Source organism: Tachyglossus aculeatus, unplaced genomic scaffold (assembly GCF_015852505.1).
Source record: "Tachyglossus aculeatus isolate mTacAcu1 unplaced genomic scaffold, mTacAcu1.pri SUPER_30, whole genome shotgun sequence".
Lineage (NCBI taxonomy): Eukaryota > Metazoa > Chordata > Mammalia > Monotremata > Tachyglossidae > Tachyglossus > Tachyglossus aculeatus.
In genome coordinates, this window is record NW_024044837.1 from 1,502,759 (window position 1) to 1,528,619 (window position 25,861).

The 25,861-nt window shown below is 57.0% G+C and overlaps 1 protein-coding gene across 1 annotated transcript; it reads left to right on the forward strand.

The window, feature by feature from the left end:
- Positions 1 to 239: 239 nt before the first annotated feature.
- LOC119921774 (maestro heat-like repeat family member 5) lies at positions 240 to 4,396 on the forward strand. Its single transcript, XM_038741819.1, has 10 exons — positions 240 to 539; positions 900 to 1,084; positions 1,499 to 1,642; positions 1,895 to 2,009; positions 2,281 to 2,431; positions 2,699 to 2,868; positions 3,236 to 3,391; positions 3,492 to 3,617; positions 3,969 to 4,071; positions 4,329 to 4,396. The coding sequence occupies exons 1-10, from the start codon at positions 240 to 242 to the stop codon at positions 4,370 to 4,372; spliced, it is 1,494 nt and encodes a 497-aa protein (XP_038597747.1). The 3' UTR covers positions 4,373 to 4,396.
- Positions 4,397 to 25,861: the final 21,465 nt, after the last annotated feature.

Genomic DNA, 25,861 nt, shown 5'->3' on the forward strand with positions numbered 1-25,861 from the left:
AGCAGGAGAAGTGAGGAGGCGAAGGGGAGTGGAGGAGGGGAGGACAGCGGCAGTTATGGGAGGTGCTGGAGGTGCCTCCCCCTCCCTCATTTTCTTAACCTTCGAGGGGAGGCTGAGGCCGGGGACTGGGAGAGGTAGGTGCCCCATTACAGGATCCTCTTTCAACCCCCTTTTACCTCTCCTCTTTCAACTCTTCCTACTGCTCCAGGAGAATTTTTTCTGCGAGTGAGACCTCCAGGATGCGGCGCTTCCTGGAATGGGCCCGAAAGGCTCATTTCAGAAGGCTTTTCGCCCGCACCCCCCGGGTCGCTCCAGCCCCCGAGGACGCGGAGTTCAACGAGGAAGTGATGAGCACCTCCCAGGTCGCTCCAGTCCCCGAGGACAAAGAATTCAAGGAGGAAGTGATGAACACCTCCCGGGTCGCTCCAGCCCCCGAGGACACAGAGTTCAAGGAGGAAGTGATGAGCACCTCCCGGGTCGCTCCAACCCCCGAGGACACAGAGTTCAAGGAGGAAGTGATGAGCAACGGTAAGGAGCCTGTGACACGGTAGTGGACAGAGTGCGGGCCTGGGAGACAGAAGGACCTGGGTTCTGATCCCTGCTCTGCCCTGTCTGCTGGGTGACCTTGGGCAAGTCAGGTCACTTCCCCATGCCTCAGTTACCTCATCAAGAAAATGGGGATCGATTGTGAGCCAGGGGTGGGAGTCGGGGGCTGTCCTCGAGGGCACAGGGGGCCAAGCCCCGAGAGGGGCCACCGAGCTGGGTGCTGCCTATCCCTGCCCGGGGCTTCGGCTCAGAGTGGGCCCCGGGTGTGGGGTCAAAGGGAGCCATGGACAGAGGCCAGGGGGCAGGTCGGGTTGGGGAGAACTTCTGGCTGAGCCCATGTGCTCCCCCACAAGGCTGTGAACACGCTATATGAGCTTCTCTTTGCTGTGGAGTACTCGGTGGATGTGGCTCAACTCCTCCCCCAGCTCTTTCTGGCCTTCATCATCCAGATCCAGTATGTGCTGGAGCTGGGCCTGGTGGGGGAACGAGTGCTCTTGGCCGTGGAGCCCACCGTCCCCTCTGCCCTCAGCCCCTGGAGGTGAGCAACCGGAGGGATGTGGAGCTGGGGGAGAGGGACCCGTGAAGGAGATACTCCAAGTGCGGATGGCTCATCCCCCGATCACCGGATAGATCCCTCGAGGACTCTGAATTGGGGCCGGGGGCTCCAAGGGGCTGGGGAGCCGATGGGCCGTGGGTCTGGGAGGCCGGAGATGGCAGAAATTCCAGGGAGCTCCTGGTCCAGGTTGTCCCTGCTGGGCTGGGGACCAAACATGGCAGGGATGGGGGATTTGGAGGGCAGGTCTTGTGTGTCCTACCCCTGGGGGTAGGGCTTGCCTGTGATAGGACAAGACTTTTTGGGTACATGCCCAGAATCGGCAGGACTGACGGACACCCTCGGGTGCTCTCGCACTACCCACCCCGCTCTGAACCCCCAAACCCTCGTTGCTTTCAGGACGGCCCTGGAGGCCCTGAGGGGGCTTCTGTTCACCAGAGGATGTTGGCAGATCTTCATAGCCATGGAGTTGCAGGATGGCTGGCACCTCTTCTCATCCCTCAACACCTTCCAGGAGGCCGTGGCCCTTCTGGCCAGGGGTGTGTGTGTGTGTGTGTGTGTGTGTGTGTGTGTGTGTGTGTGTGTGTTTGTGTGTGTGTGTGTGTGTGTGTGTGTGTGTGTGTGTGTGTGACGGGGTGGGCAGGATCCCCCAAGAAATTGGTCTGGACGAGCGGGTGCAGAGTAGCCTCCGCAGTTAACTGCCCTACCCTTGGCCCTCCCCGAGCTCCTATTCCCCGGCCCCGGGGCTTCCCGGACTCCTCTCTGAGCTCAGCCCTGCGGGGCTGTTTTCCCCAGGATCCTGGTCCAGAGCAGGTGCCGGATGGTGGCCGAACTCCTGCAAATGGTGGCCAGCTCTTTGCAGGAGAAAGACCCGCAGGGCCGGAGTGTGGCCATGGGGCTGCTGTCCGAGGTACGAACAGGGGTCTAGGGCCCCGGAGAGACGGCTCGGATCCGCGGTGGGCACTGTCACCTTCAGCCAGGGACCCCCGGACCCCGAACCCCGGGTGAGAGGGTGGGCAGAGGTTGGAGGGGAGCGGGGAGGTACTGGTCCCCGCCCCCGTCCCAAACAGCTTGGCACTCGTTGCCCCCTCTCTGCGGGTCCCGGCTCCGCCTTCCCGAGCATCAGACTCCCGCCCCCTTCGCCTACGCGGTCCAGGCGCAGACACGGTTTTCTGTGGCAGTTGATCTGGACCCCCGGCATGAAGACTGTCCTGGATCCCAAGGTCGTGCGGTTCATCTTCCGGGACGGCCTAAAGGACCCCGACCCCGTGGTGCGAGTCATCAGCCTGCAGGCCCTCACCAGCCTGCCCCTCAACCACGACAAGGTCAGGGGCCCAGCCCTAGGGCCACCCCTATAGGGTGTAGGGCCGGGGGGAACACCAGCCCGCGACCCGGACAGTCTTTGAGAGCATCCCGCCCCCGGGGAGGGCCCAGATCGGGAAGGGGAAGCGGGGCGACAAAGGACTCCCGGGAGCGGTCGGGGGCGGCCCCGGGGTGGGCAGTCCGGGGGGGGGGCCCGGGATCGAGGGGCCAGGGGAGCAGTCTCGGGGAGGACTGCCTCACCGTCGCCCTCTTTGCCCTCGTCTCCTCAACACCCAGTGCTCCTTGCTCAGCTCCCCTTCCTCCTGGAGGGCATCACCCAGAACAACCAGGAGGGGCTCCTAGTGGCCATGGACGCGGCGACTCTCAGCGCCCGCAGCCTGGGCAGTCGGGGACTCGGCCACCTGTTTAAGGATATCGTCCTCATGCTGAACCCGTTCTTTGACGACATAAATCTGAGGGCCTCGAGGGGACAGGGGAGCAGCCGCCGCAGGGCCGGAGCCCGGGAACTCCCGCCCCGACCCCGGCTGTGCCAGAGCCCGGAGGCGGCCGCTTCCACAACTCCCACAGGGCTCGGGGCATCGGCTGCCCTTCCTCATCTCGTCAGACCCGCGGCGAGCCACGGCTCACCCCCGCCCCCCGCTCGACACTGCGTCCCACCCTATGCCGGCGATGTCCTCGCTCCTTACTCTCCAACCGAAGACCTCAGTCACTAAGTTGTCCCTGCCCTGGGGTCCACAGCCCCCGCTCCGGTGCCCGCAGCCCTCCCCTCATCTCCTGCCCCTCCCACACACTCCACCGGGGATTTCTCCTCAAGAGAGACCCCAAGTGCGGGTGGCAGCCCTGGAGCTGCTGGAAGCCGTGGCCAGCAGCTGTGTGACGGTTCCAAAATCCCGTCTCGGTCAGAAGCTGATCTGCTGCCTCCTCCCCGTCCTCTTCCACCTGAAGGACGAGCACCCGACAGTGGCCAAAGTGAGTCTCCTCCACCCTCCACAGTATCCATTCTCTCTGAGCCCCCGGTCCGGGGCTCTGCCGCCCCGTGACACCCACCCCTCGGGTTCTCTGTTTCCAGAAAGCCAGATGTACATTCTTCTGGCTGGCCCAGAATATCGGCTGGAGGGACTCCAGAGTCGTTGGATGGAAGTTGAGGTGGGAAGAGAGGGAGAGCAGGGCCTATGGTACCATCTGGACGGCTTTGGTGAGAAGGTCAGGGATGGATGGGGGCTGGGAGGGGGTGTTCTTGGGTCTGGGGTGGGAACTCTGGGCGCGGATCCCTCCTGCGGGGCACATCGGTGGGATTTGTTGGGTAATTATTCTGTACACAGCACTGTACCGAGCTCCTCGGAGAGCACAGTTGAATGGTTGGTAGACACGTTCCCGGCCCGCAATGACCTTACCGTCTAGAGGGGTTGATTTGCGAAAGGGACCAGGAGAGGTTGAGAGCTCCGTGTCCTGTAGTGGAAGTGGAAGTTGGAGAGTTGGGGCGCATCGTCAAGGAGGTTGGGGATGGGTTAGGGTCTCTCACTCTCCTCCTCCTCCTCCTCCCCAGATGAAGAGCTTTGGGGACTTCCATCCCATTTTCTTGTCCCAAGCTCTGGCCTATACCAACTGCATCCAACCAGATGTGAAATTTGCGGCCGTTGTCTTCCTCGGTGAGTGGGGAGTGGAGGGCACTGGGGAAAGCAAGCAAACATACAAACCAAAAACCAACAAAGTAATGCCACACCATCTGGCCTGACCCCTTTTCTTGGCCAGATCCCAGAGGAGGCCTCTCTTGGCTCCTCCTCCCTGACTCCGGGGGCTGAATATGTAAGCCATGTCCTTCTCCAGACTTCCTTCCGGGAAGCGGGTGGACAGATGGATGGGCACACAAATGAGGAAAATAATAGTTTGTTTCCTTTCCACACAGTACACACCATCACTCTCTATCCCGCAAGCCCGCTGCTCTCCTAGGAGACGTTCAAAATCATTTTCCAGAGTGAGTCCTAAACAAAGACACGCACCCTTTCCATCTGTCCCCTAGTCTCTCTCTCTCTCTCTCTCTCTCTCTCTCTCTCTCTCTCTCTCTCTCTCCCTCCCTTCTTCTCTCTCTCCCTCCCTCCCTCTCTCTCTCTCTCTCTCTCTCTCTCTCTCTCTCCCTCTTTTGTCTTTCGCCATGCTCTGTGCTTCCTCCTCTGTCTTGCTTTTCTCCTTCACTCCCTTTCTGAATGATGGCCCTCTGAGCCTCTAGCAGCTATTTCCCCCTAGACTGCTAGCTCCTTATGGACTGGGAGATCTGTCTGTTCATTCTAGTTGACTATATTCTCCCTAGCGCTTAATGCAGTGCTCTGCACACGGTAAGCGCTCTGGAAATACCATCCACTGACGGATTGATTTCTCTGTCTTCCTCTTTCCTCTGTCTCGTATTTCAGGCTTTCCCATCTCCGCAGCCTTGGGTGGGTGGTAGTAGAAGGACAGAACGAGGCAAGGGGAAGTTATGGGCTCAGGAGATTGGAGTTGGATGGGGAGTGGAGGACTCTTTCCATGCCCCCGGGGCATGATCAAGTCGGGGAGGGGAACAGCTTCTAGTGGAGGACTGCCTTGCATCACACGTGTTCTTTACCACCCCTTTTCAGAAATTGAAGCTCTGAAAAACGACTCCTCGTCCAAGATCCGCAGATTTCTGAACACCTACGAACGGAGACAGAAAGAGAACGATGAACCGTTCTTCTTCTGAGGGCCCCCACCCCGTGGGAGAAAAGAAACCTAGGAGGACGAGGTGGCATCAGGACGGTCCTGGGGCACCGGGTCTGGAGCAGCGGGGCTGCCTTGGGACGTGCCATGGGTTCTGGTCCCAGACGAATGGACAGAATCCCGTCCTGAGACAGCCATGTGAGGGAAGGTGTCTCACGGGACTCGGCCCTCTCCGAGATCCCCCGATTTTGCTTTGGCCGCCGACGGGAGCATGGAGGCCAGACTGGGTGTAGACTCTAACTCCAGGATTCTGGGACGGTGGGGACAGGACCGAGCCGGTGTCAAACTCCCACTTCTTTCCCGAGGGGTGGGGCCTGACTTTCCTTCAGCCAGCGGGATGGTAGGGAGTTGGGGCGGGGTTTAGATTGGAGTGCCAGGTGCGGCGGAGAGGGGGTGACCCGTCGGCCCTGGACTGTTCAGCCCCCAGGCTTCTGGGACACTGTTCTTCAGGTCCCAAGGCCACAGGTCAGAACTGGATTCTAGGCTCAAAATTAGGCTGTTAGCATTCAAAGTAGGTTGTTAGATAAGAACAGATTTAATAGTAGGTTGTTAGCTTTAAAAGTAGGTTGTTTGCTTTAAAAGTAGGCTATTAGATTTAGAAGCAGGCTGTTAGGTGAAAACAGATTTAAAAGTAGGCTCTTAGCTTTAAAATAGACTGTTAGCTTTAAAAACATGAGGTTAGCATTTAAAAATAGGGTGTTTTAGCATTAAAATAGGCTGTTAGTATTAAACAATGGCTGTTAGCTTTAAAAACAGGCTGTTAGATATAAACAGATTCAAAAGCAGGCTATTAGCATTAACAGTTAGACTAAAAAATTGGCTGTTAGCTAAAAACAGATTAAAAAGCAGTCTGTGACCATTAAGAGTAGGTTATTAGGTAAATATATATTTACTAGTAGGTTATCTTAGGGTTAGGTTTAGGGTTGGGTTCGGGTTAGGGGTTAGAGTTAAGGTTAGGGTTAGGGTTAGGTTTAGGGTTAGGGTTAGGGTTGTTAGGGTTAGGGTTAGGGGTTAGAGTTAGTGGTTAGTGTTAGGGATAGGGTTAGGGTTAGGGTTAGGGTTTAGGGTTTAGGTCTAGGGTTAGGGATAGGGTTTAGGGTTTAGGGTTAGGGTTTAGGGTTAGGGTTAGGGTTAGGGGTTAGAGTTAGTGGTTAGTGTTAGGGATAGGGTTTAGGGTTAGGGTTAGGGTTAGGGTTAGGATCCAGGTTCTCTTCGTCTGCCTCATCCTGGCCTTCCTTGTCCTCATGATCGTGGACCTCCGACATCTGTTGATCCTCTTCTTCTTCTGCCTGTTCCTGGCCCACCCTCTTCTGTCGGTCCTGGGCCTCCTCCACCACCTGCTCCTGGCTCTCCTCCTCCCAGTGATCTTTTCCGGACCTCCTCTGTCTCATCTTTACTCTCTGCTTCTTCACCTAGGCTTCGTCCCCCACCACATGGTCCTGACCCTCCTCACCCACCTGGTCTTGGCCATTCTCCACTGCCTGGTCCTGGCCCTCTTACCCCATCTGGCTCCTCCACCTGACCCAGGCCCTTATCCTCTGCTTGGTCTTGGTTCTTGCCTTCAGCCTGGTCTTAACCCTCTTCCTCCTCATGATCCAGTTCCTCCTCTGCCTGGTCCTGGCCCTCCTCCTCTGCTAGATCCTGTGCCTCCTCTTCCTCTTGGTCATGGCCGTAATTCTCTATATTTTCCTGGCCCTCCAACTCTTCCTGGTTCTGGTAATCCTCGTCCACCAAACAATGGCCCTCTTTCTCCGGCTAGTCCTGACCTTTGTCCTCGGCCAGATCCTGGCTCACCTTTGACCTCCACCCGATACTTGCCTTCCTCGTCTTTCTAGTCTGCCTTCTCTTCCTCCTAGTCTTTGCCCTCCTACTCCCTCGGGACCGAGAGAGGTCCTATTCCTCTGCGCCATCCTGGCCTTCTTTCTCCTCCAGATCCTGGCCCTCCTCCTTCTTCTGGTCCTCTTATTCTTCTTCTTCTACCTTGCCCTGGCCCACCCCCATCCGTCCGGTCCTGGGTCTCCTCCTCCACATGCTCCTGGCCCTCCTCCTCCCATTGAACTATTTCCCACCTCCTATGTCTCATCTTTACTCTCCTGCTTCGCCTGGGCCTGGCACCCCTCCTCCACATGGTCCTGACACACCTCACCCACCTTGCCCTGGCCATCCTCCACTGCCTGGTCATAGCCCTCCTGCCCCATCTGGCACCTCCACCTGGCACTGGCCCTCATCCTCTGCTTGGTCTTGGTTCTCGCATTCAGCCTCGTCTTAACCCTCGTCGTCTTCATGATCCAGATCCTCCTCTGCCTGGACCTGGCCCTCCTCCTCTGCTAGATCCTGCGCCTAATCCTTCTCTTGGTCTTGGACTCCTTCCTGTTCTTTTCCTAGCCCTCCACCTCTTCCAGGTACTAGTAATCCTCCTGAACCAAACCCTGGCCCTTCAGCTCCGCCTTGTCCTGGACTTCATCCTCGGCCAGATCGTGGCTCACCTTTGACCTCCACCTAGTACTTGCCTTCCTCCTCCATCTAGGTCGTCTCCTCCTCCTCCTCCTCCTAGTTTTGGCCCTCCTCCTCCTTCGTTCCAGGTCCTCTTCCTCTGCCTCATCCTGGCCTTCCTTCTCCCGCATATCCTATCCCTCCTCCTTCTGCTGATCCTCTTCTTCTTCTTCTGCCTGGTCCTGGCGCACCTCCATCTACCTGGTCCTGGGCCTCCTCCTTCACCTGTTCCTGGCTCTCCTATTCCCAATGACCTTTTTCCCACCTCCTCTGTCTGATTTTCCCTCCCCTCCTTCGGCTGGGCCTGGCACTCCTCCTCCACATGGTCCTGACCCTCCTCAACCACCTGGTCTTGGCCCTCCTCCTCTGCTAGATCCTGCGCCTAATCCTTCTCTTGGTCTTGGACTCCTTCCTGTTCTTTTCCTAGCCCTCCAACTCTTCCAGGTACTAGTAATCCTCCTGAACCAAACACTGGCCATTCAGCTCCGCCTTGTCCTGGACTTCATACTCGGACAGATCGTGGCTCACCTCTGACCTCCACCTAGTACTTGCCTTCTTCCTCCATCTAGGTCGTCTCCTCCTCCTCCTCCTAGTTTTGGCCTTCCTCCTCCTTCGTTCCACGTCCTCTTCCTCTGCCTCGTCCTGGCCTTCCTTCTCCCCCATATCCTATCCCTCCTCCTTCTGCTGATCCTCTTCTTCTTCTTCTGACTGGTCCTGGCCCACCTCCAGCTACCTGGTCCTGGGCCTCCTCCTTCACCTGTTCCTGGCTCTCCGATTCCCAATGACCTTTTTCCCACCTCCTCTGTCTGATCTTCCCTCCCCTCCTTCGGCTGGGCCTGGCACTGCTCCTCCACATGGTCCTGACCCCCCTCACCCACCTGGTTTGGCCATCCTCCACTGCCTCGTTTTCGGCCTTCTACACCATCTGGCTCCTCCACCTGGCACTGGCCCTCATCCTCTACTTGGTCTTGGGTCTCGCCTTCAGCCTGGTCTTAACACTCTTCCTCCTCATGATCCAGTTCCTCCTCTGCCTGGTCCTGGCCCACCTCCTCAGCTAGATCCTACGCCTCCTCCTTCTCTTGGTCTTGGCCTTCTTCTCATTATTTTCCTGGCCCTCCAACTCTTCCTGGTACTGGTAATCCTCCCGCATCAAACAATGGCCCTCCAGCTCCGCCTTGTCCTGGCTTTCGTCCTCGGCCAGATCCTGGCTCACCTTTGACCTCCACCTGGTACCTGTCTTCCTCGTTCATCTAGGCTGCCTCCTCTTCCTCCTAGTCCTTGCCCTCCTCCTCCCTCGGTACCGAGGGAGGTCCTATTCCTCTGCGCCATCCTGGCCTTCTTTCTCCTCCAGATCCTGGCCCTCCTTCTTCTTCTGGTCCTCTTCTTCTTCTTCTGCCTAGTCCTGGCCCACCCCCATATGTCTGGTCCTGGACCTCCCCCTCCACCTGCTCCTGGCTCTCCTCTTCCCAATGATCTTTTTCCCACCTCCTCTGTCTGATCTTCACTCCCCTCCTTGGCCTGGGCCTGGCACACCTTCTCCACATGGTCCTGACCCTCCTCACACACCTGGTCTTGGTTATCCTCCTCTGCCAGGCCCTGGCCCTCCTACCACATCTGGCTCCTCCACCTGACCCTGGCCCTCATCCTCTGCTTGGTCGTGGTTCTCGAGTTTAGCCTGGTCTTAACCCTCTTCCTCCTCATGATTCAGTTCCTCCTCTTCTTGGACCTGGCTTCCTCCTCAGCTACATCCTGCGCCTAATCCTTCTCTTGGTCTTGGTCTCCTTCTTGTTCTTTTCCTGGACCTCCAACTCTTTCAGGTACTAGTAATCCTCCTGAACAAAACACTGGCCCTTCAGCTCCGCCTTGTCCTGGCCTTCGTCCTCGGCCAGATCCTGGCTCTCCTGGGACCTCCACCTAGTACTTGCCTTCCTCCTCCATCTACGTCACCTCCATCTCCTCCTAGTTTTGGCCTTCCTCCTCCTTCGTTCCACTTCCTCTTCCTCTGCCTCATCCTTGCCTTCCTTCTCCCCCATATCCTATCCCTCCTCCTTCTGCTGATCCTCTTCTTCTTCTTCTACCTGGTCCTGGCCCACCCCCATCTGTCTGGTCCTGGACCTCCTCCTCCACCTGCTCCTGGCTCTCCTCCTCCCAATTATCTTTTTCCCACCTCCTCTGTCTGATCTTCACTCCCCTCCTTGGTCTGGGCCTGGCACTCCTCCTCCACATGGTCATGACCCTCCTCACCCACCTGGTCTTGGTCATCTTCCTCTGCCTGGTCCTGGCCCTCCTACACAATCTGGCTCCTCCACCTAACCCTGCCCCTCATCCTCTGCTTGGTCTTGGTTCTCGAGTTTAGCCTGGTCTTAACCCTCTTCCTCCTCATATTCAGTTCCTCCTCTGCTTGGTCCTGGCTTCCTCCTCAGCTAGATCCTGCCCTTCCTCCTTCTCTTGGTGTTGGCCATCTTCTCGTTCTTTTCCAGGCCCTCCAACTCTTCCTTGTACTGGTAATCCTCCTCTACCAAACACTGGCCCTCCTACTCCGGCTATTCCTGGCCTTCGTCCTCGGCCAGATCCTGGCTCTCCTGTGACCTCCAACTGGTACTTTCCTTCCTAGTCCATCTAGGTCGCCTCCTCCTCCTCCTAGTCTTGGCCCTCCTCCTCTCTCGGTCCAGGTCCTCTTCCTCTGCCTCATCCTGGCCTTCCTCCTCCTCCAGATCCTGGCCCTCCTACTTCTGCTGATCCTCGTGCTCTTCTTCTACCTGGTCCTGGCCCACCCCCTTCCTTCTGGTCATGGGCCTGCTCCTCCACCTGCTCCTAGCTCTCCTCTTCCAAATGATCTTTTTGCCTCCTCCTCTGTCTGATCTTCACTCCCCTCCTTCGCCTGGTACTCCTCCTCCACATCGTTCTGAACGTCCTCACCCGCCTGGTCTTGGCCATTCTCCACTGCCTGGTCCCGGCCTTCCTACACCATTTGGCTCCTCCACCGGGTACTGGCCCACATCCTCTGCTTTGTCTTGGTTCTCGCCTTCAGCCTGGTCTTAACCTTCTTCCTCCTCATGATCCTGTTCCTCTTCTGCCTGGTCCTTTCTCACCTCCTCAGCTAGATCCTGCGCCTCCTCCTTATCTTGGTCCTGGCCTCCTTCTAATTCTTTCCCTGGCCCTTCAACTCGTCCTGGTGCTGGTAATCCTCCTCCACTAAACACTGGCCCACCAGCTCCGCCTTGTTCTGGCGTTCGTCCTCGGCCAGATCCTGGATCTCCTGGGACCTCCACCTGGTACTTGCCTTCCTCATAAATCTACCTTGCCTCCTCCTCCACCTGTTCCTGTCTCTCCTCCTCCTAATGATTTTTTCCCACCTCCTCTGTCAGATCTTCACTCCCCTCCTTCGCCTGGGCCTGGCAATCCTCCTCCACATGGTCCTGACCCTCCTCACCCACCTGGTCTTGACCATCCTCCTCTTCCTGGTCTTAGCCCTCTTACCCCATCTGGCTCCTCCACCTGGCACTGGCCTTCATCCTCGGCTTGGTCTTGATTCTTGCCTTTAGCCTGGTCTTAACCCCCTTCCTTCTCATTATCCAGTTCCTCCTCTGCCTGGTCCTGGCCCTCCTCCTCTGCTAGATGCTGCGCCTCCTCTTTCTCTTGGTCTTGGCCGTCCTTCTCTTTCTCTTCTTGACCCTCCAACTCTTCCTGGCACTGGTAATCCTCCTCCACCAAACACTCGCCCTCCTTCTCCGGCTAGTCCTGGCCTTTGTCCTCGGCCAGATCCTGGCTCACCTTTGACCTCCACCTGGTACTTGCATTCCTCGTCCATCTAGGCTGCCTACACTTCCTCCTAGTCGTTGCCCTCCTCCTTCCTCAATCCAGGTCCTCTTCCTCTGCCTCATCCTGGCCTTCCTCCTCCTCCAGATCCATCAATCAATCAATCGTATTTTTTGAGCACGTACTGTGTTCAGAGCACTATACTAAGCGCTTTGGAAGTACAAGCTGGCAACATATGGAGACAGTCCCTACTCAACAGTGGGCTCTCAGTCTAAAAGCGGGAGACAGAGAACAAAACCAAACATACCAACAAAATAAAATACATAGAATAGATATGTACAAGTAAAATAAATAAATAAATAAATAGAGTAATAAATATGCACAAATATATACATATATACAGGTGCTGTGGGGAAGGGAAGGAGGTAAGATGGGGGGATGGAGAGGGGGACGAGGGGGAGAGGAAGGAAGGGGCTCAGTCTGGGAAGTCCTCCTGGAGGAGGTGAGCTCTCAGTAGGGCTTTGAAGGGAGGAAGAGTGATAGCTTGGCGGATGGGCAGAGGGAAGGCATTCCAGGCCCAGGGGATGACGTGGGCCGGGGGTCGATGGCGGGACAGGCGAGAACGAGGTACGGTGAGGAGATTAGCGGCAGAGGAGCGGAGGGTGTGAGGTGGGCTGTTGAAAGAGAGAAGGGAGGTGAGGTAGGAGGGGGCGAGGTGATGGAGAGCCTTGAAACCCAGGGTGAGGAGTTTCTGCCTGATGCGCAGACTGATTGGTAGCCACTGGCCCTCCTCCTTCTTCTGGTCCTCTTCTTCTTATTTTGCCTTGTCATCGCCCACCCCCATCCGTATGGTCCTGGGTCTCCTCCTCCACCTGCTCCTGGCCCTCCTCCTCCGCTTGATCATTTTCACAACTCCTCAGTCTCATCTTTACTCTCCTCCTTCGCCTGGGCCTGGCATTCCCCCTCCATATGGTCCTGACCCTCCTCACCCACCTGATCTTGACCATCCTCCAATGAATCGTCCTGGTCCTCTTACCACATATGGATCCTCCACCTGGCACTGGCCCTCATCCTCTGCTTGGTCTTGTTTCTCGCCTTCAGCCTGGTCTTAACCCTCTTCCTCTTCATGATCCAGTTCCTCCCCTGCCTGGACCTGACCATCATCCTCTGCTAGATCCTGCGCCTCCTCCTTCCCTTGGTCTTGGCCTCCTTCTTGTTCTTTTCCTGGCCCTCCAACTCTTCCAGTTACTAGTAATCCTCCTGAACCAAACACTGGCCCTTCAGCTCCGCCTTGTTCTGGCCTTCGTTCTCGGCCAGATCCTGGCTCTCCTGGGACCTCCACCTAGTACTTGCCTTCCTCCTCCATTTGGGTCGCCTCCTCCTCCTCCTAGTTTTGACCCTCCTCCTCCTTCGTTCCACGTCCTCTGCCTCATCCGGGTCTTCCTTCTTCCCCATATCCTATCTCTCCTCCTTCTTCTGATGCTCTTCTTCTTCTTCTACCGGGTCCTGGCCCACCCCCGTCTGTCTGGTCCTGGACATCCTCCTTCACCTGCTCCTGGCTCTCCTCCTCCCAATGATATTTTTCCCACCTCCTCTGGCTGATCTTCACTCCCATCCTTTGCCTGGGCCTGGACCCCTCCTCCACATGGTCCTGGCCCTCCTCACCCACCTGGTCTTGGCCATCCTCCTCTGCTTAGTTTTGGCCCTCCTACCCCATCTGGCTCCTCCACCGGGCACTGGCCCTCATCCTCTTCTTGGTCTTGGTTCTCGCATTTGGCCTGGTCTTAACCTTCTTCCTCCTCATGATCCAGTTCCTCCCTCTGCCTGGTCCTGGCCCTCCTCCTCAGCTAGATACGGTGCCTCCTCCTTCTCTTGGTCTTGGTGTCCTTCCTGTTTTCTTACTGGCCCTCCAACTCTTCCTGGTTCTAGTAATCCTCCAGAACCAAACACTGGCCCTTCAGCTCTGCCTTGTACTGGCCTCCGTCCTCGGCCAGATCCTGGCTCTCCTGGAACCTCCACCTGGAGCTTGCCGTCCTTCTCCATCTAGGTCGCTTCCTCCTCCTCCTAGTTTTGGCCCTCCTCCTCCTTCGTTCCATGTACTCTTCCTCTGCCTCATCCTGGCCTTTCTTCTCCTATCCATTCACTCATCCTTCTGCTGATCCTCTTCTTCTTCTTCTGCCTGGGTCTGGCCCACCCCCATCGGTCTGGTCCGGGGCCTCCTCCTCCACCTGTTCCTGGCTCTCCACCTCCCAATAATCTTTTTCCCATCTCCTCTGTCTGATCTTCACTCCCCTCCTTCGCCTGGGCCTGGCACACCTCCTCCACCTGGTCCTGACACTTCTAAACCCACCTGGCCTTGGCCATCCTCCTCTGCCTCGTCCTGGCCCTCCTACCCCTTCTGGCTCCTCCACCTGGCACTGGCCCTCACGCTCTGCTTGGTCTTGGTTCTCAACTTCAGCCTGGTCTTAACCCTCTTCCTCTTCATGATCCAGTTCCTCCGCTGCCTGGTCCTGGCCCTCCTCCTCTGTTAGATCGTGCGCCTCCTCCTTCTCTTGGTTTTGGCCTACCTCTTGTTCTTTTCCTGGTCCTCCAACTCTTCCAGGTACTAGTAATCCTCCTGAACCAAACACTGGCACTTCAGCTCCGCCTTGTCCCGGCATTCGTCCTCGGCCAGATCCAGGCTCTCCTGGGACCTCTACCTAGTACTTTTATTCCTCCTCCATCTAGGTCGCCTCCTCCTCCTCCTAGTTTTGACCCTCTTCCCCCTTCATTCCAGGTCCTCTTCCTCTGTCTCATCCTGGCCTTCCTTCTCCCCCATATCCTATCCCTCCTCCTTCTGCTGATTCTCGTCTTCTTCTGCCTGGTCCTGACCCACCCCCATCTGTCTGGTCGTGGGCCTCCTCCTCCACCTGCTCCTGACTCTCCTCCTCCCAATGATCTTTTTCCCATTTCCTCTGTCTGATATTCACTCCCCTCCTTCGCCTGGGCCTGGCACTCCTCCTCCACATGGCTCTGACCCTCCTTACACACCTGGTCTTGGTCATTCTCCTTTGCCTGGTCCTGGCCCTCCTACCCCATCTGGCTCCTCCACCTAGCCCTGGCCCCAATCCTCTGCTTGGTCTTGGTTCTTGCCTTCAGCCTGGTCTTAACCCTCTTCCTCCTCATGATCCAGTTCCTCCTCTGCTCGGTCCTGGCCCTCCTCCTCAGATGGATCCTGTGCCTAATCCTTCTCTTGGTCTTGGCCTCCTTCTCGTTTTTTTCCAGGCCCTTCAACTCTTCCTGATACTGGTAATCCTCCTCTACCAAACACTGGCCCTTCTACTCCGGCTACTCCTGGCCTTCGTCCTCGGCCAGGTGCTGGCTCTCCTGGGACCTCCAAGTGGAACTTGCCTTCCTCGTCCGTCTAGGCTGCCTCCTCCTCCTCCTAGTCTTGGCTCTCCTCCTCCCTCGGTCCAGGTCCTCTTCCTCTGCCTCATCCTGGACTTCCTCCTCCTCCAGATCCTGGCCCTCCTCCTTCTGCTGAGCCTCCTCCTCTTTTTCTATCTTGTCCCGGCCCACCCCCTTCCGTCTTTTCCTTGGCTTTCTCCTCCACCTGCTCCTAGCTCTCCTCCTCCAAATTGTCTTTCTGCCTCCTCGTCTGTCTGATCTTCACTCCGCTCCTTCGCCTGGGCCTGGCACTCCTCCTCCACATCGTTCTGAACGTCCTCGACCACCTGGTCTTGGCCATCCTCCTCTGCCTGGTCCTGGCCCTCGTACCCCATCTGACTCCTCCACCTGGCACTGGCCCTCATCCTCTGCTTAGTCTTGTTTCTCGCCTTCAGACTGTTCTAAACACTCTTCCTCTTCATGATCCAGTTCCTCCCCTGCCTGGACCTGGCTCTCCTCCGCTGCTAGATCCTGTGCCTCCTCCTTCTCTTGTTCTTGGCCTCCTACTTGTTCTTTTCCAGGCCCTCCAACTCTCTCTGGTACTAGTAATCCTCCTGAACCAAACACTGGCCCTTCCCCTCTGCTTTGTCCTCGCCTTCGTCCTCGGCCACATCCTGGCTCTCCTGGGACTTCCACCTAGTACTTGCCCTCCTCCTCCATCTAGGTCGCCTCCTCCTCCTCGTCCTCGTTTTGGCCCTCCTCCTCCTTCGTTCCACGTCCGCTTCCTCTGCCTCATCCTGGCCTTCCTTCTCCCCCATATCTTATCCCTCCTCCTTCTGCTGATCCTCCTCTTCTTCTTCTGCCTGATCCAGGTCCATCACCATCTATCTGGTCCTGGGCCCCCTCCGCCACGTGCTCCTGGCTCTCCTCCTCCCAATGATCTTTTTCCCTCCTCCTCTGATCCTCTCTCCCCTCCTTCGCTTAGGCCTGGCACTCCTTCTCCACATGGTCCTGACCCTCTTCACCCACCTGGTCTTGGTCATCCTCCAATAACTCGTCCTGGCCCTCCTACCCTATCTGGCTCCTCCACCTGGCACTGGCCCTCATCCTCTGCTTGGTCTTGGTTCTCGCCTTCAGCCTGGTTTTAACCCTCTTACTCCTCATGATCTAGTTCCTTCTCTGCCTGATCCTGTCCCTCCTCCTCAGCTATATCCTGCGCCTCCTCCTTTTCTTGGTCTTGGCCTCCTTCTAATTCTTTCCCTGGCCCTCCATCTCTTCCTGGTACTGGTAATCCTCCTACACCAAACACTGGCCCACCAGCTCCGCCTTGTCCTGGCCTTCGTCCTCGGCCAGATCCTGGATCACCTGGGACCTCCACCTCGTACTTGCCTTCCTCGCAAATCTACCTCGCCTCCTCCTCCTCCTAGTTTTGGCCTTCCACCTCCCTGGATCCAGTTCCTCTTCGTCTGCCTCATCCTGGCCTTCCTTCTCCTTCAGGTCGTGGACCTCCTACTTCTGCTGATCCTCTTCTTCTTCTTCTTCTGCCTGGTCCTGGCCCACCCTCTTTCGTCTGGTCCTGGGCCTCCTCCTCCAACTGCTCCTGGCTCTCCTCCTCCTAATGATTTTTTCCCAACATCCTCTGTCTCCTCTTTACTCTCCTTCTTCGCCTTGGCCTGGCCCTTCTCCACCACATGGTCCTGACCCGCCTCACCCACCTGGTCTTGGTCATTCGCCACTGCCTGGTCCTGGTCCTCCTACCCCATCTGGCTCCTCCACCTGACCCTGGCCCTCATCCTCTTCTTGGTCTTTGTTCTCGCCTTCAGCCTGGTCTTAACCCTCTTCCTCCTCATGATCCAGTTCCTTCTCTGACTGATCCTGGCCTTCCTCCTCAGCTAGATCCTGCGCCTGCTCCTTCTCTAGGTCTTGGGCTCCTTATCGTTCTTTTCCAGGCCCTCCATCTCTTCCTGGTACTGGTAATCCTCGTCTACCAAACACTGGCCCTCCTACTCCGACTACTCCTGGCCTTCGTCCTCGGCCAGATCCCGTCTCTCCTGGGACCTCCTCCTGGTACTTGCCTTCCTCGTCCATCTAGGTCGCCTCCTCCTCCTCCTAGTTTTGGCTCTCCTCCTACTTCGTTCAACGTCACCTTCCTCTGCCTCATCCTGGCCTTCATTCTCCCCCATATCCTATCCCTCCTTCTTCTGCTGATCCTCTTCTTCTTCTTCTGCCTGGTCCTGGCCCACCCCCATCTGTCTGGTCCTGGGCCTCCTCCTCCACCTGCTCCTGGCTCTCCTCCTCCAAATGATCTTTTTACCATCACCTCTGTCTGATCTTCACTGCCCTCCTTCGCCTGGGCCTGGCACTCTTCCTCCACATGGTCCTGCCCCTCCAGACCCACCTCCTGCCCCTTCTCACCCACCTGGTCTTGGCCATCCTCTTCTGCCTGGTCCTGGCCCCTCTACCCCATCTGGCTACTCCACCTGGCACAGGCCCTCATCCTCTGCTTGGTCTTGGTTCTTGCCTTTAGCCTGGTCTTAACCCTCTTCCTCCTCACGATCCAGTTCCTCCTCTGCCTGGTCCTGGCCCACCTTCTCAGTTAGATCCTTCGCCTCCTCCTTCTCTTGGTCTTGGCCTCCTTCTCGTTCTTTTCCAGGCCCTCCAACTCTTCCTGGTACTGGTAATCCTCCTCTACCAAACACTGGCCCTCCTACTCCGGCTACTCCTGACCTGCGTCCTCGGCCAGATCCTGGCTCTCCTGGGTCCTCCAACTAGTACTTGCCTTCCTCGTCCATCTTGGTCACCTCCACCTCCTCCTAGTCTTGGCCCTCCTCCTCCTCCATTCCAGGTCCTCTTCCTCTACCTCATCCTGGCCTTCCTTCTCACCCATATCCTATCTCTCCTCCTCTGCTGATCCTCTTCTTCTTCTTCTGCCTGGTCCTGTCCCACCCCTGTCTGGTCCTGGGCCTCCTCCTCCACCTGCTCCTGGCTCTCCTCCTCCTAATGATCTTTTTCCCACCTCTTCTCTCTGATCTTCACTCCCCTCCTTCTCCTAGGCCAGGCACTCCTCCTCCACATGGTCCTGAATGTACTCACCCACCTGATCTTGGCCATCCTCCTCTGCCTGGTCCTGGCCCTCCTACCTCATCTGGCTCCTCCACCTGGCACTGGCCGTCATCCTCTGCTTTGCCTTGGTTCTCGCACTTAGCCTGGACTTAACCCTTTCCCTCCTCATGATCCAGTTCCTCCTCTGCCTGGTCCTGGCACTCCTCCTCAGTAGATCCTGAGCCTCCTCCTTCTCTTGGTCTTGACCCCCTTCTCTTTCTTTTCCTGGCCATCCAACACTTCATAGTACTGGTAATCCTCCTCCACCAAACACTGGCCCTCCGTTTCCGTCTGGTCCTGACCTTTGTACTCAACCAGATCCTGTTTTCCCTTTGACATCCACCTGGTACTTCCCTTCCTCGTCCATCTAGGCCGCCTCCTCTTCCTCTTAGGCTTTGCCCTCCTCCTCCCATGTTCCATGGCTTATTCCTCTGCGTCATCCTGGCCTTCTTTCCCCTCCAGATCCTGTCCCTCCTCCTTCTTCTTTTCGTCTTCTTCTTCTTGTGCCTTGTCCTGGCCCACCCCATCCGTCTGGTCCTGGGTCTCCACCTACACCTGCTCTTGGCCCTCCTCCTCCCATTGATTTTTTCTCACCTCCTCTGTCTCATCTTTACTCTTCTCCTTCGCCTGAGCCCGGAACTCCTCCTCCACATGGTCCTGACCCTCCTAACCCACCTCGTCTTGGCCATCCTCCTCTGCCTGGTCCTGGCCCTCCTACCGCATCTGGCTCCTCCACTTGGCACTGGCCCTCATCCTCTGCTCGGTCTTGGTTCTCGCTTTTAGCCTGGTCTTAACCCTCTTCCTCCTCATGATCCAGTTCCTCCTCTGCTTGGTCCTGGTTTCCTCCTCAGCTAGATCCTTCTCCTCCTCCTTCGCTTGGTGTTGGTCTCCTTCTCGTTCTTTTCCGGGTCCTCCAACTCTTCCTGTAATCATTTCTGTAAACCATTATGCTTGGAAATTTCACATGCACCGTCCGTGTTCTGCTGATGTGCAGATGTTTCTCGTTCTTCCTGTTACTGGTAATCCTCCTCTACGAAACACTGGTCCTCCTACTCCAGCTACTCCTGGCCTTCGTCCTCGGTCAGATCCTGGCTCTCCTGGGTCCTCCAACTGGTACTTGCCTTCCTCGTCCATCGAGGTCGCCTCCTTCTCCTCCTAGTCTTGGCCCTCCTCCTCCCTCCGTCCAGGTCCTCTTCCTCTGCCACATCCTAGCCTTCCTCCACCTCCAGATCCTGGCCATCCTCCTTCTCCTGATCCTCGTCCTCTTCTTCTACCTGATGCTGGCCCACCCTCTTCTGTCTGGTCCTGGGCCTCCTTCTCCACCTGCTCTTAGCTCTCCTCCTCCAAATGATCTTTTTGCCTCCTCTGTCTGATCACTCCCCTCCTTCGCCTGGGACTGGCACTCCTCCTCCACATCGTTCTGCCACCTGGTCTTGGCCATTCTCCACTGCCTGTTCCAGGCCCTCCTACCCCATCTGGCTTTTCCACCGGGCACTGGCCCTCATCCTCTGCTTGGTCTTGGTTCTCGTCTTCAGCCTGGTCTTAAACTTCTTCCTCCTCATGATCCTGTTCCTCCTCTGCCTGGTCCTTTCCCACCTCCGCAGCTAGATCCTGCAACTCCTCCTTCTCTTAGTCTTGGCCTCCTTCCCGTTCTTTTCCTGGCCCTCCAACTCTTCCTGGTACTGGTAATCCTTCTTCACCAAACACTGGCCCACCAGCTCCTCCATGTCCTGGCCTTCGTCCTCGGCCAGATCCTGGATCTTCTGGGACCTCCACTTGGTACTTGCCTACCTCAAAAATCTACCTCGCCTCCTCCTCCTCCTAGTTTGGGCCCTCCTCCTCCCTCGATTCAGGTCCTCTTCGTCTGCTTCATCCTAGCCTTCCTTCTCCTCCAGATCGTGGACCCCCTACTTCTGCTGATCCACTTCTTCTTCTTCTGCCTGGCTCTGGCCCACCCTCTTCCGTCTGGTCCTGGGCCTCCTCCTTTACCTGCTCCTAGCTTTCCTCGTCCCAATGAACTTTTCCCCACCTCCTCTGTCTCATCTTTACTATCCTCCTTGGCCTGAGCCTGGAACTCCACGTCCACATGGTCCTGATCCTCCTCACCCACCTGGTCTTGGCCATCCTAATCTTCCTGGTCCTGGCCCTCCTCCTCCATCTGGCTCCTCCACCTGGCACTGGCCCTCATCCTCTGCTTGGTCTTGTTTCTTGCCTTCAGCCTGGTCTCAACCCTCTTCCTCCTCATGATCCAGTTCCTCCTCTGCCTCGTCCTGGCCCTCCTCCTCTGCTAGATCCTGCGCCTCTTCCTTCTCTTGGTCTTGGCCTCCTTCTTATTCTTTTCCTGGCTCTCCAACTCTTCCAGGAACTAGTAATCCTCCTGAACCAAACACTGGCCCTTGAGCTATGCCTTGTCCTGGTCTTCGTCGTCGGCCAGATACTGGCTCTTCTGGGACCTCCACCCAGTACTTGCCTTCCTCCTCCACCTAGGTCCCCTCCTCCTCCTCCTAGTTTTGGCCCTCCTCCTCCTTCGTTCCACGTCCTATTCCTCTGCCTCATCCTGGCCTTCCTTCTCCCGCATATCGTATCCCTCCTCCTTCTGCTGATCCTCTTCTTGTTCTTCTGCCTTGTCCAGGTCCACCCCCATCTGTCTGGTCCTGGGCTTCCTCCTCCACCTGCTCCTGGCTCTCCTCCTCTCAGTGATCTTTTTCCCACCTCCTCTGTCTGATCTTCACTCCTTTCCTTCGCCTGGGCCTGGTACTGCTCCTCCACATGGTCCTTACCCTCCTCAGCGTCCTGGTCTTGGCCATCCTCCTCTGCCTGGTCCTGGCCTTCCTACCTCATCTGGCTCCTCTACCTGGCACTGGCCCTCATCCTCTGCTTTGTCTTGGTTCTCTCTTTCAGCCTCGTCTTAACCCTCTTCCTCTTCATTATCCAGTTCCTCCCCTGCCTGGTCCTGACTCTCCTCCTCTGCTAGATCCTGTGCCTCCTCCTTCTCTTAGTCTTGCCTCCTTCTTGTTCTTTTCCTTGCCCTCCAACTCTCCCTGGTACTAGTAATCCTCCTGAACCAAACACTGGCCCTTCAGCTCCGCCTTGTCCTGGCCTTTGTCCTCGGCTAGATCCTCGCTCTCCTGGGACCTCCACCTAGTACTTGCCCTCCTCCTCCATCTAGGTCGCCTCCTCCTCTTCCTCATTTTGGCCCTCCTACTCCTACGTTCCACGTCCTCTTCCTCTGCCTCATCCTGGCCTTCCTTCTCTCCCATATCCTATCCCTCCTCCTTCTGCTTATCCTCTTCTTCTTCTTCTTCTGCCTGGTCCAGGTCCACCCCCATCTATCTGGTCCTGGGCCTCCTCCTCGACCTGCTCCTGGCTCTCCTCCTCCCAGTGATCTTTTTTCCATCTCCTAAGTCTGATCTTCCCTCCACTCCAACGCCTGGGCATGGCACTCCTCCTCCACATGGTCCTGACCCTCCTCACCTTCCTGGTCATAGCCATCCTCCTCTGCCTGGTCCTGGCCCACCTACCCCATCTGGCTCCTCCACCTGACACTGGCCCTCATCCTCTGCTTGGTCTTGTTTCTCACTTTTAGCCTAGTCTTAACCCTCTTCCTCCTCATGATCCCGGTCCTCCTCTGCCTGATACTGGCCTCCTCCTCAGCTGGATCCTGAGCCTCCTCCTTCTCTTGGTCTTGTCCTCCTTCTCGTTATTTTCCAGGCCCCCAAACTCTTCCTGGTACCAGTAATCCTCTTCTACGAAAAGCTGGCCCTCCTCGTCCTTCTAGGTCGCCTCCTCCTCCTAGTCTTGACCCTCCTCCTACCTCGATCCAGGTCTTCTTCCTCTGCCTCATTCTGGCCTTCCTCCTCCTCCAGATCATATCCCTCCTACTTCTTCTGGTCCTCTTCTTCTTCTTCTGTCTTGTCCTGGCCCAGTCCCATCTGTCTGGTCCTGGGTCCCCTCGTCCACCTGTTCCTGGCCCCCCTCCTCCCATTGATCATTTTCCCACCTCCTCTGTCTCATCTTTACTCTCCTCCTTCGCTTGGGCCTGGATCTCCTCCTCCATATGGCCCTGACCCTCCTCACCCACCTGGTATTGGCCATCCTCCACTGCCTAGTCCTGGCCCTCCTACCCCATCTGGCTCCTCCACCTGGCACTGGCCCTCATCCTCTGATTGGTTTTGGTTCATGCCTTCAGGCTGATCTTAACCCTCTTCCTCTTCATGAACCAGTTCCTCCTCTGCCTGGATCTGGCCCTCCTCCTCTGGTAGATCCTGCGCCTCCTCCTATTCCTGGTATTGTCCTCCTTCTTGTTCTTTTCCTGGTCCTCCAACTCTTCCAGGTACTAGTAATCCTGAACCAAACACTGGCCCTTCAGCTCCGCCTTATCCTGGCCTTCGTCCTCGGCCAGATCCTGGCTCTCCTGGGACCTCCAGCTAGTACTTGCCTTCCTCCTCCATCTAGGTCGCCTCCTCCTCCTCCTAGCTTTGGCCCTCCTCCTCCTTCGTTCCACGTCCTCTTCCTCTGCCTCATCCTGGCCTTCCTTCTCCCCCATATCCTATCACTCCTCCTTCTGCTGATCCTCTTATTCGTCTTCAGCCTGGTCCTTGCCCACCCCCATCTGTCTGGTCCCGGACCTTCTCCCCCACCTGCTCTTGGCTCTCCTCCTCCCAATGACCTTTTTCCCACCTCCTCTGACTGATCCTCACTCCCCTACTTCTCCTAGGTCTGGCACTCCTCCTCCACATGGTCCTGACCCTCCTCACCACCTAGTCTTGGCCATCCTCCTCTGCCTGGTCCTGGCCCTCCTACCCCATCTGGCACCTCCATCTGGCACTAGCCCTCATCCTCTGCTTTGGTCTTGGTTCTCAAGTTTAGCCTGGTCTTAACCCTCTTCCTCCTCATGATCCAGTTCCTCCTCTGCTTGGTCCTGGCTTCCTCCTCAGCTAGATCCTGCGCCTCCTCCTTCTCTTGGTCTTGGCCTTCTTCTCGTTCTTTTCCAGGCCCTCTAACTCTTCCTAGTCCTGGTAATCCTCCTCTACCAAACAGTGGCCCTCCTACTATGGCTACTCCTGGCCTTCGTCCTCGGCCAGATCTTGGCTCTCCTGGGACCTCCAACTCGTACTTGCCTTCCTTGTCCATTTAGGTCGCCTCCTCCTCCTCCTAGACTTGGCCCTCCTCCTCCCTCGGTCCAGGTCCTCTTCCTCTGCCTGATACTGGCCTTTCTCCTCCTCCAGGTCCTGGCCCTCTTCCTTCTGCTGATCCTCGTCCTCTTCTTCTACCTGGTCCTGGCCCACCCCCTTCCGTCTGGTCCTGGGCCTCCTCCTCCACCTCCTTCGAGCTCTCCTCCTCCAAATGATCTTTTGCCTCCTCCTCTGTCTGATCTTCACTCCCCTCATTCAGCTGGGCCTGGCACTCCTCCTCCACATGATTCTGATCGTGAACACAGACCTGGTCGTGGCCATTCTCCACTGCCTGGTCCTGGCACTCGTACCCCATCTGGCTCTTCCAATTGGCACTGGCCCTCATCCTCTGCTTGGTGTTGGTTCTCGCCTTCATCCTAGTCTTAACCCTCTTCCTTCTCATGATCCAGTTCCTCCTTTGCCTGGTCCTGGCCCTCCTCCTCGGCTAGATACTGCGGCACCTCCTTCTCTAGGCCTTGGCCTCCTTCTTGTTCTTTTCTGGGCCCTCCAACTCTTCCTGGTACTGGTAATCCTCCTCCACCAAACGCTGGCCCTCCAGCTCCGCCTTGTTCTGGCCTTCGTCCTCGGTCTGATCCTGGATCTCCTGGGACCTCCACCTGGTACTTGTCTTCCTCATCCATCTAGCTCGCCTCCACCTTCTCCTAGTTTTAGACCTGGTCCTCCCTCGATCCAGGCTCTCTTCCTCTGCCTCATCCTGGCCTTCCTTCGCCTCCAAATCCTGGACCTCCTACTTCTGCTGATCCTCTTCTTCTTCAGCCTTGTTCTGGCCCACCCCCATCCGTCTGGTCCTGGGTGTCCTCCTCCACCTGCTCCTGGCCCTCCTCCTCCCATTGATATTTTTCCCACCTCCTCTGTCTCAACTTTACTCTCCTCCTTCGCCTGGGCCTCGCCCTCCTCCACCACATGGTCCTGACCCTCTTCACCCCCCGGGTCTTGGCCATTCTCCACTGCCTTTGTCCTGGCCCTCCTACCCCATCTGGCTCCTCCACCTGACCCTTGCCCTCACCCTCTGCTTGGTCTTGGTTCCTTCCTTCAGCCTGGTCTTAACCCTCTTGCTCCTCAGGATCCGGTTCCTCATCATCCTGGTCCTGGCCTTCTGCTAGATCCTGCGCCTCCTTTGTCTCTTGGTCCTGGCCGACCTCTTCCTTTTTCTGGCCCTCCAACCCTTCCTGTTACTGGTAATCCTCCTTCACCAATTACTGGCCCTCCTTCTCCGGCTAGTCCTGGCCTTTGTCCTAGGCCAGATCCTGGCTCACCTTTGACCTCCACCTGGTACTTCCCTTCCTCGTCCAACTAGGCCGCCTCTTCTTCCTCCTAGTCCTTGCCCTCCTCCTCCCTCGATCCAGGTCCGTTTCCTCTGCGTCATCCTGGCCTTCTTTCTCCTCCAGATGCTGGCCTTCCTCCTTCTTCTAGTACTCTTCTACTTCTTCTGCCTTGTCCTGGCCCACCGCCATCCGTCTGGTCCTGGGTCTCCTCCTCCACCTTCTTCCGGCCCTCCTCCTCCCATTGATTTTTTTCCCACATCCTCTGTCTCACCCTTACTCTCCCCCTGCGCCTGGACCTGGGACTCCTCCTCCACATGTTCCTGACCCTCCTCACCCACCTGGTCTTGGCTGTCCTCAACTGTCTGGTCCTGGTCCTCCTACCCCATTTGGCTCGTCTACCTGGCAATGGCCCTCATCCTCTGCTTGGACTTGGTTCTCGCCTTCAGCCTTCTCTTAACCCTGTTTCTTTCCATGATCCAGTTCCTCCTCTGCCTGGTCCTGGTCCTCCTCCTCAGCTAGATACTGTGCCTCCTCCTTCTCTTTGTCTTGGCCTCCTTCTCGTTCTTTTCCTGGCCCTCCAACTCTTCTTAGTACTGGTAATCCTCCTCCACCAAACACTGGCCCTCCAGCTCCTCCTTGTCCTGGCCTTCGTCCTCGGCCAGATCCTGGATCTCCTGGGACCTCCACCTGGTACTTGCCTTCCTTGTAAATCCAGCTCGCCTTCTCCTCCTCCTAGATTTGGCCCTCCTCCTCCCTCGATCCAGGTCCTCTTCGTCTGCCTCATCCTGGCTTTCCTTATCCTCAAGATCGTGGACCTCCTACTTCTGCTAATCCTCTTCTTCTTCTTCTGCCTGGTCCTAGCCCACCCTCTTCCGTCTGGTCCTGGGCCTGCTCTTCCACCTGCTCCTGGCTCTCCTTCTCCCAATCATTTTTCCCCACCTCCTCTGTCTCATCTTTATTCTCCTTCGCTTGGGCCTGGCCCTCCTCCACCACATGGGCCTGACCCTCCTCACTCACCTGCTCTTGGCCATTCTCCACTGCCTGGTCCTGGCCCTCCTACCCTATCTGGCTCCTCCACCTGATCCTGGCCCTCATCCTCTGCTTGGCCACGGTTCTTGCCTTCAGCCTGGTCTTAGCCCTCTTCTTCTTTTTGATCCAGTTCCTCCTCTGCCTGGTCCTGGACCTCCTCCTCTGCTAGGTCCTGTGCCTCCTCTTTCTCTTGGTCTTGGCCGTCCTTCTCTTTCTTTTCCTGACCCTCCAACTCTTACTGGTGTTGGTAATCCTCCTCCACCAAACACTGGCCCTCTTTCTCCGGCTAGTCCTGGCCTTTGTCCTCGGCTAGATCTTGGCTCACCATTTACCTCCTCCTGGTATTTGCCTTCCTCGTCCATCTAGGCCGCCTCCTCTTCCTCCTAGTCTTTGCCCTTCTCCTCCCTCGATCCAGAGCCTCTTCCTCTGCGTCATTCTGGCCTTCTTTCTCCTCCAGATCCTGGCCTTCCTCCTCCTTCTGGTCCTCTTCTTCTTCTTCT